This window comes from Cebus imitator, unplaced genomic scaffold (assembly GCF_001604975.1).
Source record: "Cebus imitator isolate Cc_AM_T3 unplaced genomic scaffold, Cebus_imitator-1.0 Scaffold161, whole genome shotgun sequence".
Classification (NCBI taxonomy): Eukaryota; Metazoa; Chordata; class Mammalia; order Primates; family Cebidae; genus Cebus; species Cebus imitator.
In genome coordinates this window covers 2,230,301-2,245,634 of record NW_016107476.1, presented here as the reverse complement: position 1 = coordinate 2,245,634, position 15,334 = coordinate 2,230,301, and the positions used below count along the sequence as shown (strand labels likewise).

At 40.2% G+C, this 15,334-nt stretch overlaps 1 protein-coding gene across 1 annotated transcript in view; it reads left to right on the top strand.

Moving 5' to 3' along the window:
* Positions 1–5,865: 5,865 nt before the first annotated feature.
* Positions 5,866–15,334, top strand: part of TRUB1 (TruB pseudouridine synthase family member 1) — a 46,191-nt gene continuing 36,722 nt past the window's right edge. The window contains exons 1-2 of the mRNA XM_017543811.2: positions 5,866–6,225; positions 10,266–10,364. Of these exons, the coding sequence (XP_017399300.1) occupies positions 5,937–6,225; positions 10,266–10,364 (388 nt within the window). The 5' untranslated portion in view covers positions 5,866–5,936. The remainder of the gene's footprint in view (positions 6,226–10,265; positions 10,365–15,334) is intronic.

Below are 15,334 nucleotides of genomic sequence, written 5' to 3'. Positions count from 1 at the left end.
ACTGAAGTCACAGAAGGACATTTCCCCAGCCTATAATAGTGTAGATTAATCAAGGAAGACAATTTGTACGTTATCTTTGAAATGTGAATATAGAATGGTTTTAAATATTCCAAATCCTCTGGGCCTACTTAAAAACAAATACTGATAGCACTTCTCCAAACTGTTTATAAGAATGCCTCTGTTTGCAGCAGTGCTCAAAATGAACGTTATTTCACATGCCCATTACTGAGCAAGTGCAAAATAAACATTTGTTATGCAAATGAATGTTAAATAACATAAAACCAGTCATAGCTACTGTATTATTTAGGCAGCATTACAGACATTTGACCAATTCCAGAGTAATCTGTTCTATTGTATTTATAATGTATCCAACACATATAATCACATATATTTAATGTGTTATAGTATGAATATTTATATTAATGCCATTTAATAAAAATTCAATATTTGTAATTGTATATCTGTTTAATTTGAGACTTTATTAAATGCCCTGAATGTCCCTGTATAACACTCTGTACATTGTAGAGAATCCATTATGCTCCTTGAATGAATGTTCTGAGGGCTCAGGAGTAATTACAGGGATTTCCTTATGGACCTAAAAGGGAGAAACTTCTAGTACTCTTATTTTTATATATAGAAAAATACCTTCATTCTCCCAGGCCTCTGCATCCTGTGCCCTCATTTTCACCTCTTTGCCCTTTAAAATGTTCGCATTTGTCTTATGCCAAACTCCTAAGTTGAGGGAGAGAGGACATGCTGTCTCTTTTTGCTTATTAATGTGAAAATGCGCTGTATACTTTTAGATAGAGAGGTTGTGTGAGCCAGTGAATGCACTGGCAGGTGGACTAGTTTTTGCTGCCAAATGAGTCAGCTGAGATAGGAACAGTAATTTATTTGAATGGACGTGGGTTGACAATGCCATAAAGAGGTACTGGTATAGCTTGATGGAAGTAACTGTCAAGAAAATGTAGGCTGGGCATGGTGTGATTTAGCAAGCATCAGAATGTCTCCATGTCCACAAGTGTCTGCCCTTCCTAATCCGGGCCACTGTCTTCTGGATTCCCTGGCAAAAATGCAAATGCCCCTAGAGGAGTGACACATCAAATGATTATCAGGTGTTAACATTATGTTTAAATCACTAATATTAATTTTTTTTTTGAGACAGAGTTCAGTGTGTTGCACAGGCTGGAGTGCAATGGCACGATCTTGGCTCACTACAACCTCCACCCTGGGTTCAAGTGATTCTCCTGCCTCAGCCTCCCGAGTGAGTTTCTGGGATTACAGGCATGTGCCACCATGCCTGGCTAATTTTGTATTTTTAGTAGAGACAGGGTTTCACTGTGTTGGGCAGGCTGGTCTCGAACTCCTGACCTCAGGTGATCTACCTGCTTTGGCCTCCTGAAGTGCTGGGATTACAGGGCTTGAGCCACTGTGCCCAGCCAAAGTGTTTTGATCTACAGAAAGCAGCAATTTTATTTGGTTCAACAAACTACCTTCCTGGGGATACTTCATCTGATTGCCTTTTTTTTTTTTTTTTTTTTTTTTTTTTTTTTTTTTTTGAGATGGAGCCTTGCACTGTTGCTCAGGCTGGGGTGCAGTGGCGTGATTCACTTGCCTCAGCCTCCCACGTAGCTGGGATTGTAGGCACTTGCCACCATGCCTGGCTAATTTTTGTATTTTTAGTAGAGATGGGGTGTCACCATGCTGGTCAGGCTAGTCTCAATCTCCTGATTTCATGATTTGCCTGTGTCAGCCTCCCAAAGTGCTGGGATTGCAGGCATGAGTGACTGCGCCTGGTCCCCTTTATGTGTACATCTATCCTATTAGTTCTGCCCCTACTCAAGTTCTGCATATTCCAAAAAAAGACTGACCCTTTACTGGCTCCTGGGAGACAACCTCTGAGCCCGTGGAGTATCCTGCCTGATAAAAATGTTTTGGTATACCTAAGGCCCTGAGCTGCCACTGTATCAGTTTGACCTCTAGGGGACTAGAGACTGAGTACCTAAGGTCAGTCATGGAGACACTATATCTACATAGCTGATCCCCAATAAAAACTCTGGACATCAAGGCTCAGGTGAGCTTCCCTAATTGGCAGCACCTTTGTAACACTTCAGTGCTAGGAGAATTAAGCACTGGGCATGTGTCAACTGAGAGGATAACTGGCCTTCGTCCCATGTGCTTTGCCTTTTGCTGATTTTAATCTGTATCCTTTCACTATAAGAAACTATAGCCATGAGTATTATAGCTTTTCTGAATCCTTGAGTTTTTCTAGTGAAGCCAGACTGAGGTTGGTCTTGGGAATTCCTGACATATCCTCTTAGTCTATGTTAGCAGTGTGTTTTTGGTCATATTATCTAATCTCATTTAGTTTCAGTTTCCTCACCTATAAAATGGGGGTAATAAGATCTACCTTGTAGTGAAGTTACAGCACCCAGCCTACACTTTATTTTCTCCACAAGCATAACTTGGGAATTACTATAGAAATTATAAGAAAATGCTGTGTCAGCACATACTGTATGTTTAGCAAAAGTTTGTTTCCTTAAGCAATCTCTTTTGTAAGTTCTCATATTTTCTCTCTCTCCCAACCCTAAGATATAGTTGTTGAGACCAGGAGATCTCATTTCAGTTAGTACAAGAGATCCTCTCTTCCAATCTTTTCACCCTTATGCATACCATTCTCTTTCCAATCTTTTCACTCTTATGCATACTATTCTCTTATCAGTTGTTTGATTTTTCCATTTCCATCCAAAAATGGTTCCCTTTGATGGAGAAGACAGGAAAAGTCACAGCTTTGCTTGCCATTTGTCTCCCATCACCTTTATCTTATTGGCCTGAAACAGTAAATCTCTTTTTTGATCTTTTTTAAAAGTTCAGTTTTGTTTTCTTTTACTGTCTCTGGGATGTTTTCCTATTCTCAGATCAGTTGGATGTCAGCTCTTCTGGCCTTACTCCTACATGTTTGTGATGAATCCTAGTATTAGCTTTTTGTTTTTTTTTCTTTTAAATCTACCCTTCCTTTAAAAAAAATAAAAACACATTCTTTGCTTAATTTTAAGGTTTATTTTATTGCTACTGTTTTTCCTAATTACAAAAGGAACGTATGGTCAAAATAAAAACATTACAGACATTTTGTACCTTAGAAAGGAAAATTTTCTAGAAGCCTACTTCTAAAGATATTATATTTCCTTTAGACTCCACAGTTCATAGCAGAGATCCTTGTGCAAGCAGCCACTGGTTTCTTTAATTACGTTACCAGAAGATTTTTTTAAAAAGAGTTCCAGCTCTCTCAAATTTCATTATGGAAATCATGAAAAGATGGAACATGTTTACCTTTTCTCTGGACTTTCAAACTACATCTTTCTCAAGTCTACACACAGGTTTGAGCATACTCAGCTTTTGCACCCTGGTTTTCAGGAATACCTTTTTGTGCTTCCTTTTTTAAATGAAGAACTTGGATGGACTATGTGGTCTAATAGCACTCATCATTTGCTACTTTCTCTGATTCTACTATCTATAGAAAGTTGCACAGGTGAACAACATTTGAGAAAGCCTTTGTGTTGGCCAGGCATGGTGGCTCATGCCTGTAATCTCAGCAGTTTGGGAGGCCAAGGTGGGTGGATCACAAGGTTAGATGGAGACCATCCTTGCTAACTCTGTGAAACCCTGTCTCTAGTAAAAATACAAAAAATTAGTTGGGCATGGTGGCACATGCCTGTAGTCCCAACTACTCGGGAGGCTGAGGCAGGAGAATTGTTTGAACCTGGGAGGTGGAGATTGCAGTGAGCTGAGATCGCACTGCTGCACAAGAAAGAAAGAAAAGAAAAAAAGGAGGGAGGGAAGGAGGGAAGGAAGGAATGAAAGAAGGAAGGAAGGAGAAAGAAAAGAAAAGGAAAGAAGGAGGGAAGAAAAGAAGGAAGGAAGGAAGGAGGGAAGGAAGGAAGGAAGGAAGGAAGGAAGGAAGGAAGGAAGGAAGGAAGGAAAGAAGGGAGAGAAAGAAATAGCCATTGTAAAGAACAGCTTTCCCAGGCATATATGCCTGTGACAGGGATCAGAAAAGTGCCCCTGAAATGCAGCCGTGGAGGAGTTAGTGACAAATTTGGAGTTGCTAATTTTTGAATCTTATTAATTAATGACCCTTTGAGGTACTTGGGTGGTTGAAGGCAGCGTGGAAGCTGGTCCAGAAAGGTGGAGTTTTGTTATATGGCTTTAGGTGATTTTATTCTCTTTGCCTCAGTTCCACATCTGCAACATGAAATAATGAAATTTGAAGCTTGTTGTGGTAAGCTACACTTGTGACTTGTGACTCACATCTATGATTTTATGATTTTATATCTATGTTGCACTCCAGCCTGGGCAACAAGAACAAAACTCCATCTCAACAAAACAAAACAAATCAACCCAATATTGTTGAGTGCTATATCTGACATTATTCTAGGCCCTGGAGATATAGCAATGAATAAAACATTCCTAATCACATGAAACTGATATTCTGATAAAGGGCATCAGACATTAAACAAAATAAGTAAAATATGTGGTATGTATTAGTTTGTCTGTGTTACTATAAAGGAATATCTGAGACTGGGTAATTTATAAAGAAAACAGGAGGCTTGCTGATCTCCAGACAGTTGGGAAAAAGCCTCTAATCTCCAAGTCATCATTGGTCAAGCCTTGCAATCTTCCCGGCAAGTCCCTGGATCTCTGCTTCCATGCCACGGGAACACAGAGCTCTTTCCTCAGGCTAAAGGACACCATACTCCTTTGGGTGCAGTCATCCCTTTGAAGTCATGACATCTTCCTCATCTTCCTGGAAAAATGAACATCTTGAAGCAGGGTCAGGTGTCCACTAATCTTGTGATATGACAGTCTTTTCAGTTAGTTTAGGCTTTTATAATAGACCCCAAGAGTAGGTGACTTTCTTCTAGGAGATTCAGCTTTCCACCCTGAAAATACTCCCTTAAAGATTTTTTTTTCCTTTTAATAAATTGTTCTGCCATTTGTTTGTTGCACAAATGAGCACAAATTCAAATGGGATCCCATAACTGGTGATTCTGAGCAGCTAGGGGGCATCATCAAAATATTAGATATTAAAGTCCTAGAGTATCATGAGAAGAAAAAGTGGCTGTAAAGAAACCTAAAGAACAATGAGGGCAAACTTTATCTGTCTCACAATACTTATGATAGCATTTCATGTGTTTGGTGCAGAAGTAATTTTTCTCCACTCTGCCTTGTGCTGGAATCAAAACAACATTCCTTGATCTTGTTGGGGAGCGAATGACTTTTAGGGAGAAGGTCTCAAAGGGAAAGTAGTTTAAATTTTATAAATTGCAAGAATGCCTTTTGCTATCTAAGGGATGCAACGCACAGAAGAGCTGATATTCAAAATCAGAATTATTAAAAATTGCAGTGGGGGCAGTCGGGTTTTAGGGGGTGAAAAGGAGTACATGAAGAGTATCAAAATAAGCCCAAGTGATTTACCATTGACTTGGCCTAGAAGTTTCTTTGGGGAATTTGAATAATTCGTATTTATTTATACGTTTTCAAATATTTATTTAAGTGCCTACAACGTGTGAGGCATTTGGGATGTGAGTCAATGTGGTATGTAAGTTCTTCGCTCTAATAGAGCTCACATTTGGATGTATATTAATTCTGAGCCTGAATTCAAGAGCACAATACAGTCAATTAAGCAGTGAGCCCAGGAAGCCATGGATCTTCACAAGCCCCAGGAAAAGTCAATATTTAAAATTTTCTATTTAAAATACAAGAGCACAGCAAGCTCTTGCCTGTATGGGAAGGCCATGGACTACAATTCCCACAAGCCATTGCGACTCTCTCGTGCAGCGCGGCTTGCGGTACGAGGAAGAGGGGCCTGTTCGGCGCATTCTTGTTGCATCATCAGCGTGCGCCTCCGCGATAAATTAGGTCTGGGCTACAAACGTATGGCAGCTTCTGAGGTGCCGGTGGTGGTGTCTTCGTCGTCTTTGAAAACAGACACATCCCCTGTCCTTGAAACTGCAGGAGCGGTCGCAGCAATGGCTGCGACCCCGCCAGCAACAGCTGCAGCCGCGGCTGTTGCGGCCGCGGCCAGGACAGGATCCGAAGCCAGGATCTCCAAGGCCGCTTTGGCTACAAAGCTGCTGTCCCTGAGCGGCGTGTTCGCCGTACACAAGCCCAAAGGGCCCACTTCAGCCGAGCTGCTGAATCGGTTGAAGGAGAAGCTGCTGGCAGGTACTGCAGCCCGGGTGGGGACCAGGCTGAGGCGGTCGCCGCGAGAGGGGAAGCGCTTTTTGCGACGCTCGTGACTCAAGAGACAGAAGGAAGGGAAAGGGAGAATGACCATTGAATTAGGTCTGGACAGAAATTTCGGGCGTCTCGGGCTTGGACTTGCGGTGGCACGAACACTTGTAGCCTACATGGCAGTTGTAGTTCTCAACAGGAGGAAAAAAAAACATCAATAAAACCCTTCCCTTGGGCGTGCAGACCTATTTTCTGTAATCTCATCCTTCAGGAGGCTTTTGTTGGGTTCATGTGGATGAACCCCAAAAGGAAGCACTGGCTCTGCATTCTTCAAAATACATGGGAAATGCATATATACTTCGTTAACCAAGACCTAACATAGTGGTTTTTCACATTTTAGTGGGCCTAACAGTTACTTAGAATCTCTTGTACAAATACAGATTCCTAATTCCTGTCCTCTCAGAGACTGTGATTCGGAGAGTTCGGGGTATTTTTAGGAAAACGCAATTCTAAACAGTTACTCCAGGTGATTCTAGTGTAAGTAGCTTATGGGCCACGTTTAAGGAACATTCAATATAACTTGCTCAGTAAGCTGAATGTTCTTTTTATTGATTCATTTATTCATGTACGCTGGGAAATTACTAGACAAGCCCAAAGAATCACCCTGTTCATCAGCTCGGTAGATCATTTCACACATATAGCATCATTGGATATCCACATAAGCCAGGTCTGTGCCAGCCTATAGAGACTTGAAGATGATTACCTTCACCGAGCTTATCGCCTACTAATTTCTGCACCGTGTGGTGGTAAAACTAGTCAGCTAGGTTATTCAAGGCCCTCCAGAATTTGGCCCTATTCTGTCTTGCCATTAAACAAGTACAGGGACTTTCTCACATTGTTTAGTGTCCCATGGAAAACTTTACACTTAAAATGCAAAACCAAATTATTCTTATGGTAATTTTAACTGACAGTACCGATTTAAATGTTTTTGGGCAAATAGGTACACTCCTGTAGATGTTTAATTCCAGTATCAAAGTTTACTTTTTTGCCTGAAAGGAGGGTCACACAGAGGATGTCAAAGTGAGGAATTGCATCAAGGATATGCACTGTGGTGTCATCATAGGTTTATTTTTTATTTTTTTTTTTTTTTACATTTTCCTTTATAGAACTGCTCCTTTCCTGATTTGTTAGCAAAACTCTGGGTTGTTGCTTTTTTTTAATCCTTAAGGTAATGATTACCATTCTTTCAGACAAGTTTCTGACAATGCCATATTCTGGCCTTCTGGTTAATCTGCCTCTAAGAACTGAAGTTTCTTGTGGAATCTTGATTAAAATGATTGTTTCAAGGCTGTTGCTAGGCTACAACTTTTAGCTAGAGACATTGTCATGATCCTTGATTTCTGTATTGCTTGTGTGTGATTGACCTATTCTTTATTTATGTTAGCTAGGTTAGGGCTTCCCAAATGCCATTTTAACTGGCTGTCAGAATTACTTGGGAAGGTTCTTAAAGATACCTACATTCTAATGTGTTTAACACCCACAGACAATGGTTGTGGCCTCTAATACCATTCCTTGTCTTTCCTTACATTGATTCCTGTTATACAACAATCCCTACTTTTTGTTTGAATCCTTCAAAGCCCTAAGTGTACCACAATTTTAGAGCTAGAAAATAATAAATATTTATCCACAAATACTTAGTTCAGTGGGGTGAACTAAATTCCTCACTTTATAGAGGCAGTATGTCTGCACGTTAGAAGGAGGTATTTTTGGGCACAAAGGGAAGATAGTGGGGCCTTCTTACTCGAAGGAGAGAAGTTGAAAATGCAGAGTTCCCCAGAAGGTTTCTGTTAATTTATGGGTGAGAGATCCCTGAGGGGTTGCAAGTGACAGGTCAAGGGTTTGAAACCTAGGTCTGACCTTAGAAGTTTATGTTAATGCAGACAGCCATACCCATCTAAGTATGGTGATGCCATAATTAGAGAGTGATGCCAGGGTGTTCCAGAGACCATGGTTGTGACTCGCTAGAGTTGTAATTTTGCTGGGAGGCCAAACCACCCAACATAACCTTTTGGCCATTTAAACTGGCTTCTGCATTTCCCCTCTTGCTTTGCTTTTCCCTCTTCCCTTTTCTGTCTACTCGTTTCATTTTCTTTATTTTCTTTCTGCTCGGTGTCAGTGGTGATAATGAAGGCTTGATGGGTTTGGGGGCAGGTATAGATCAATATAGCTTTTCCTGCTTTTCTCTTCTTTCTCACTTGAAGTCTAATAGCCAGTACTCTCTCAATATGTTGTATGCCATTATCAAAATGACTTATATTTATCTAGAAGGAAGCACTGACTCTGTACCCCCAAAGTACTTTCAAATAACACTTATTTTGCTTTATCTTTTTTTTTTTTTTTTTTTTTTTTTTTTTTTTTTTTTNCCACATATGCCCTGCAGCTGCACAAAATATTATTATTTTTTTTTTGAGACAGGATCTCGCTCTGTTGCCCAGGTTAGAATACAGTGGCACAGTCTTGACTTAACTGTAACCTCTGCCTCCCAAGCTCAAGCAGTCCTCTCACCTAAGCCTCCCAAGTATATAGGACTATAGGTGCACACCGTCATGCCCAGATAATTTTTTAAATTTTATTTTGGGTAGAGACGGGGTTTCCCTGTGTTGCCCAGGCTGATCTTGAACTTCTGGGTTCAGGTGATCCTCCTGTCTCGGCCTCCCAAAGTGCTGGGATTACAGGCATGAGCCACTGTGCCTGGCTCACTTTATATTTACAACAGGAATATGAGATATGCCAGGCTGGCATCCTCTTTCTAAAATCTAAATGCATGGATCACCTGAGGTCAGGAGTTTTGAGATCAGCCTGGCCAACATGGTGAAACTCCGTCTCTACTAGAAACACAAAAATTAGCCAGACGTGGTGGTCGGCACCTGTAATCCCACCTACTTGGAAGGTGGAGGCAGGAGAATCACCTGAATTCAGGGGGCGGAGATTGCAGTGAGCTGAGATCACACCACTGTACTCCAGCCTGGGGGACAGAGTAAGATGTCGTCTCAAAAAAAAAAAAAGAAAGGAAAAGAAATCTGAGTGCTTATGAAGTTAAGGTGCCACTTAATCTTAGCTGCTTTCCACATAATGTTGAGATTTTCTTCTTTAATGAATTGCAAGTTTTGATTAGGAGAGGGAGACCACGTATACAGGAAGTGTGGGAATTTGGTGTATTTAGAAGTAGCCCTGCATGAGTTATACTCCCAATGTTTGGTAGCTGGAGATACCAGCGAAGACCATGGAAGAGATTTAGAAATGGAAATTGAAAAAAAAAAATTTTTTTTTTTTGAGACAAAGTCTCGCTCTGTTACCCAGGCTAGAGTGTAGTGGCATGATCTTGGCTCACCACAACTTCTGCCTCCCAGGTTCATGTGATTCTCCTATCTCAGCCTCCTGAGTAGCTGAGATTACAGGCACGTGCCATTATACCCAGCTAATTTTTGTATTTTTAATAGAGATGGGGTTTCACTATATTGGCCAGGCTGGTCTCAAACTCCTGACCTTGTGATCTGCCTGCCTTGGCCTTCCAAAGTGCTGGGATTACAGGTGTGAGCCACCACGCCCAGCCAAATTGAGGACTTTTAAAAGTATCTTTCTATATCAAGATTAACTTTTTTTCATGATTCTCTTATCAGCTCACCACTACCAAGAATTTACTAGATTTTTGCGGGTTAGCCTGGATATTTACCCACCTTTTAAAAATGCTGGTTTTTTTCTTAGAGAATTAATTCTAGTATACAGATAGCTAATTTTAGAATACTGTTTCTTTATAATTTAGAGAATGTCCATTTTAAAATATTTTCTTTGTTAGTAATGAGGTCATAGTTTCTTAACATGTAAAGTTTGTACAGTACTTTTTATTGCCTTTATTGAAATGGCAATAAAATGTTTTGAAAATGCCATCCCCTCTTCCTCCCGAGTTTATGGAGATCCTACTTCATTTGTCTTGGTAATCACCTTCCTTTTCATCCCCATTACTCTTGTAGAAGCTGGAATGCCTTCTCCAGAATGGAGCAAGAGGAAAAAGCAGACTTTGAAAATTGGGCATGGAGGGACTCTAGACAGCGCAGCCCGAGGAGTTCTGGGTAAGAGATAAGTAAGAAAGTTAAATGTCCACTGTCTCTTAATATTAGAAAGAAACACTGGTTGAGAACAGATGAGATTGACTAAAGCCTTCTATTTTTTGGTCTATTTTGGAATGTTTCAGATCTACTGGATATATATAGTGCCATCTTCTAAAGAAGCCCTTAAATGGTACAAGGTCTTAAAGGCTGTTAGAAATAGCCACTTTTATGTGTGGACAGGACTTTGAAAAGGTTTGTATCTGTGCAGAAAAGAGTTAACATAGCAGACCTGAAATTGCTATCTTTAGAAAGGCCTGCTTATACACCTTTCCATCAGCTGGTGTCTGGGAACTTGGAATTTGGGAGTGTTCCCACCCTTCACTGTCTGATAAAACTGGTTGGCTGTGCCTCAGATGTTTCAGAGATTACCAGCTTTCCTTCTAGGAATCTGGAATTTTGTCCCACTGCCAGGACAGAGAGGGTGCCTGAGTGATTATCCTCTCAAGTCCCCAATAAAAACGTTGGGCACTGAGTTTCTAATGAGCTTCCCTGAGAGAAACATTGCACAGGTGTTACTGCTTTTTTTGTTGTCGGAAAAAGCAGCATGCTTGAGTGTCCCCTCGGGAGGGAGAGAGAATAAGAAAGCTTGTGCCCAGATTGCTCTGTGTCTTTTCCTCTTGTGGTCCAGCTGAATATTCTCACTACATCACTGTAAACAATCTGAGGTATACATCAATCTTTGAATGTTGGCTGGTCTTGGGGACTCCCGACAAGGTATAAGGTTCTGTTTGTCTGCTTATCTCTAGTCTAATCTCTGAGATAACTGTCTTGAGAAGGGGAAGCTTATAGTTCTTGAGAGGAAGTCATTTTCTGCTGGAGATGTATTAGTTGACCATTTTATTGCTTGTGAAGGAAAATGGTAGATTGATCGAAGGGAAAAATATCTTCTATCCTTTTTTATTCCATCTTTTTTTTTTTTTTTCCACCTGGTAGAGATTCTAAAGTCCAACATAATGGACTGTTAAAGTGTGTATACACAGGCTAGGATATACTTTACTCTGTAACTGCACCCTTAGTCACAGAACTACCTACATACATTGGGATCCCTCTCAGTGCCCCCTTCCCCACATATGAGAAACAAACTTTTATGGAACAATACTTATCTTTTTCCATGCTCTGGTATTTTATATTTTATTCAGTTTCATTTAGAGCAAAAATTAGGTACAAACAACAGCAAACCTTGATCTAAGCTATCCAAAGTAAATAAGTGCTTATTTAAAAGAAAAGGATAAAACTGTTCAAGAAAATGGTATGCGTCGAGAACATTAGAAACCGTGTATGATTTTGTATTTTCTAAAATTATAGATTTAACTTATGTTAGCAAAAATATTTTTACGTGAGGTTAGAATAGAACAAATAGTTCAAGACCAACCTGGCCAACATAGTGAAACCCCATCTCTACTAAAAATACAGAAATTAGCCGGGTGTGGTTGTGCGCGTCTGTAACGCCAGCTACTCAGGAGGCTGAGGCAGGAGAATCGCCTGAACCCGGGAGGTGACGGTTGCAGTGAGCCGAGGTCACACAATTGCACTCCAGCCTGAGCGACCAGAGCAAAACTCCATCTCAAAAAATAAATACAATACAATACAGTATGGTACAGTACAATACAATACAGTACGATAGAAAAAAATCAGGCTGGGCACAGTGACTCATACCTGTAATCCCAGTACTTTGGGAGGCTGAGGTGTGTAGACTGCTTGAGCCTGGGAGACTAAGACCAGCTTAGGCAATGTGGTGAAACCCCATCTCTATAAAAAATTTTAAAATTAGCTGGGTGTGGTGGCATATACCTATAGTCCCAGCTACTTGGGAGGCTGAGGTGGGAGGATCAGTGGAGCCTGGGAAGTTGAGGCTGCAGCGATCTGTGATTGCACCACTGCACTCCAAAAAACAAACAAGCAAAACAAAACAAAAACTTCAGCTAATGATAACGAGAATTTATTGAGTACTTACTATACATAAGATCTTCAGTTTTGGGCATTCATAAGTTATATAGTTTAATTCTCATTGTAACCTATAAGAGGTTATTATTATCCCCATTTTACAGAAGAAGAAATGAAGACCCTGAGAGATAAAGTAACATGTTCACTGTCATAGAATTAGTGAAAGAGTCAGGATTTGAGCCCAGATCTGCTCAGTTCCAAAGCATCTGCCCCTGTGGATGGTAGATACCTGGCGCTCCTGCTTTTGTTCCTCATGCTCTGTGCTCTTGGCAGAAATTAGGGCTTCATGATTCTTACCAGCGTAGAACTTCAGTAGCCTGTACCAGTGATTAGAGTTGGTCCTTGAGTTGAAGCCTATGCTTCTAACCACTTTGCTTTACTGTTTTCCAGGCATAGCACCACAAATATAAGAAAAGACATCTGTTGCTTTTTTATGAATAGATCAATTCTGTTAATTTCTAGTGGTGGTTCTTCACTGGCATGCAGAAAATAGTAATATTCAGGGCAGTGAGTGAAATAGTTTCTTTTTTACCCTGAACCTCTGGCAAGCTTGTCTAGTCTTTGGCCTGTGGGCTGCATGTGGCCCAGGACAGCTTTTACTGCAGCCCAACACAAATTAATAAACTTTCTTAAAACATCATGAGATTTTTTTATGTGTGATTTCTTTTTTTAAGCTCATCAGCCATCATTAGTGTATTATATGTATGGCCCAAGACAATTCTTTCACTGTGGCCCAGGAAAACCCAAAGATTGGACACCCTTGGCTGAAGGGATCTTGTTGAAGCTTCCATTTTAGTATTATGAAGGGGCTGAAATTTGTATGTAAATTAAGGTTGGAGGCTTAATTTTATATTTGATCTCACAGGGACTTTTATGATGATATAACATGTTCATATGTCAGATGTATTAATTTTTCTTCGAATACATGTGATTTCCAGGGAGAGATAAAGTTTAAAAAATTATAGGCCAGGCATGGTGGCTAATGCCTGTAATCCCAGCACTTTGGGAGGCCAAGGTGGTCAGATCACCTGAGGTCAGGAGTTCAAGACCAGCCTGGCCAACATGGGGAAACCTCATCTCTATTAAAAAAAAAAAAATTATAGGTGTTCAGTCACAGAGTAAGGGATGTTTGTTATTCAAGTTAGCAGTTCTGGAAACTTATGAGAAGTTGATTTTTGATTGTGTGGTAAAATAAACACTAGACTCTAATCATATTTGGGTTTGTATACCGGCTACTGGCTTCTTCAGTTACTAACTATACACATCCGAAAATCGCATAACCTCGCTGAATGTTTTTTCATCTTTTAAAAAAGGATAATGTCTATCAAAATTGAGTCAAAAAGTTTTTTTTGTTTTTTTTTTTTTTTTGAGATGCAGTCACTCTCTGTGGCCCAGGCTGGAGTGCAGTGGCGCGATCTTGGCTCACTGCAACGTCTGCCTCCCGGGTTTAAGCGATTCTCCTGCCTCAGGCTTCCGAGTAGCTGGGATTACAGGCATGCGTCACCATGCCTGGCTAATTTTTGTAATTTTACTAGAGACGGGTTTTATCATGTTGGTCAGGCTGATCTTGAACTCCTGACCTCATGACCTGCCCGTCTAGGCCTCCCAAAGTGCTGGGATTACAGGCATGAGCCACTGTGCTTGACCAGGTCAAAAGGTTTTTAAAAATACCTTACAAAACACCTATAGTATATAGATATGTACTTTATCCTGTGAAGTACTGTGTACAGGTCTTTTTTATTTTTATTTATTTATTTTTTTGAGATGGACTCTTGCTCTGTCACCTAGGCTGGAGTGCAGTGGTGTGATCTTGGCTCACTGCAACCTCCACCTCCTGAATTCAAGTGACTCTCCTGCCTCAGCCTCCTGAGTAGCTGGGATTATAGGTGACTGTCACCATGCCTGGCTAATTTTTGTATTTTTAGTAGAGTCGGGATTTCACCATGTTGGCCAGGGTGGTCTTGAACCCCTGATCTCAAGTGATCTGCCTGCCTTGGCCTCCCAAAGTGCGGGGATTACAGCTGTGAGCTAACATGCCCAGCCAAAGGTCCTTTTTAAAAATAAATTAATAAAACTGGACCTGTGTGAAAAAAATATACTTTTACTTTCAACATTTTAGACGGTTTTTGCTTTTTTTTTTTTTGCAATATTAGTGGTGCAGAGTAAGAATTTAGCTGACAATTTAAGATTATAACCTGAAATTCAGATTTATAATTCTATAGCATAATTGCTAGAGGGTTCACAGGTTTCTCAGAAATACTATGGTAGGCAAAATAATCATCTGCTAAAAGTGTCCATCTCCTAATTTCCATAACCCGTGAATATGTTAGGTTACATCATAAAGAACATTAGGGTTGTAGATGGGATTAATGTTGCTAATCAGCTGACCTTAAGATAGATTATCCTGAAATTTCCAAGTGGACCCAATGTAATCATAAGATTCTTTAAAAGTGGAAGAGGAGGCAGAAGAGAGAGTCAGAGATACGGCAATGAAAGCAGAGGTTGGAGGGATGTGATTGCTGAAGAATGGGAGCAGCCTCTAAAAGCTGAAAAAGGAAAAAAAAAGGTTCCCTAGGAAGGCTGTAGTGAAGGATTCTCCCCTAGTGCCTCCAGAGAAGAACATAGCCAAGCCAACCCCTTGATTTTAAGCCTAGTTAAACCCGTTTCAGACTTCTGACCTCCACAACTGTATGATAAAAAGTTTGTAGTGTTTTGAGCCCCAATTGGTAATTTGTTACAATAGTAATAGGAAAGGAATAGACATATTGATCATAAATCACTTAAAATGTAAATAGAATTTCTATATACCATTTCAAAATTTTTTTAACTTTAGAGGTTATAGAAACAGTGAGAAAATTTAGAAAGTATGAGAAAGTTGAAAATAAAAAACGACCATTTTCCACCTTTTATCAATAGTCAGTTAACATTTTTGCCATATTTCTTTGTAACTTTTTGTCTATGCAGATTTTTTTTTTTTTTTTTTTTTT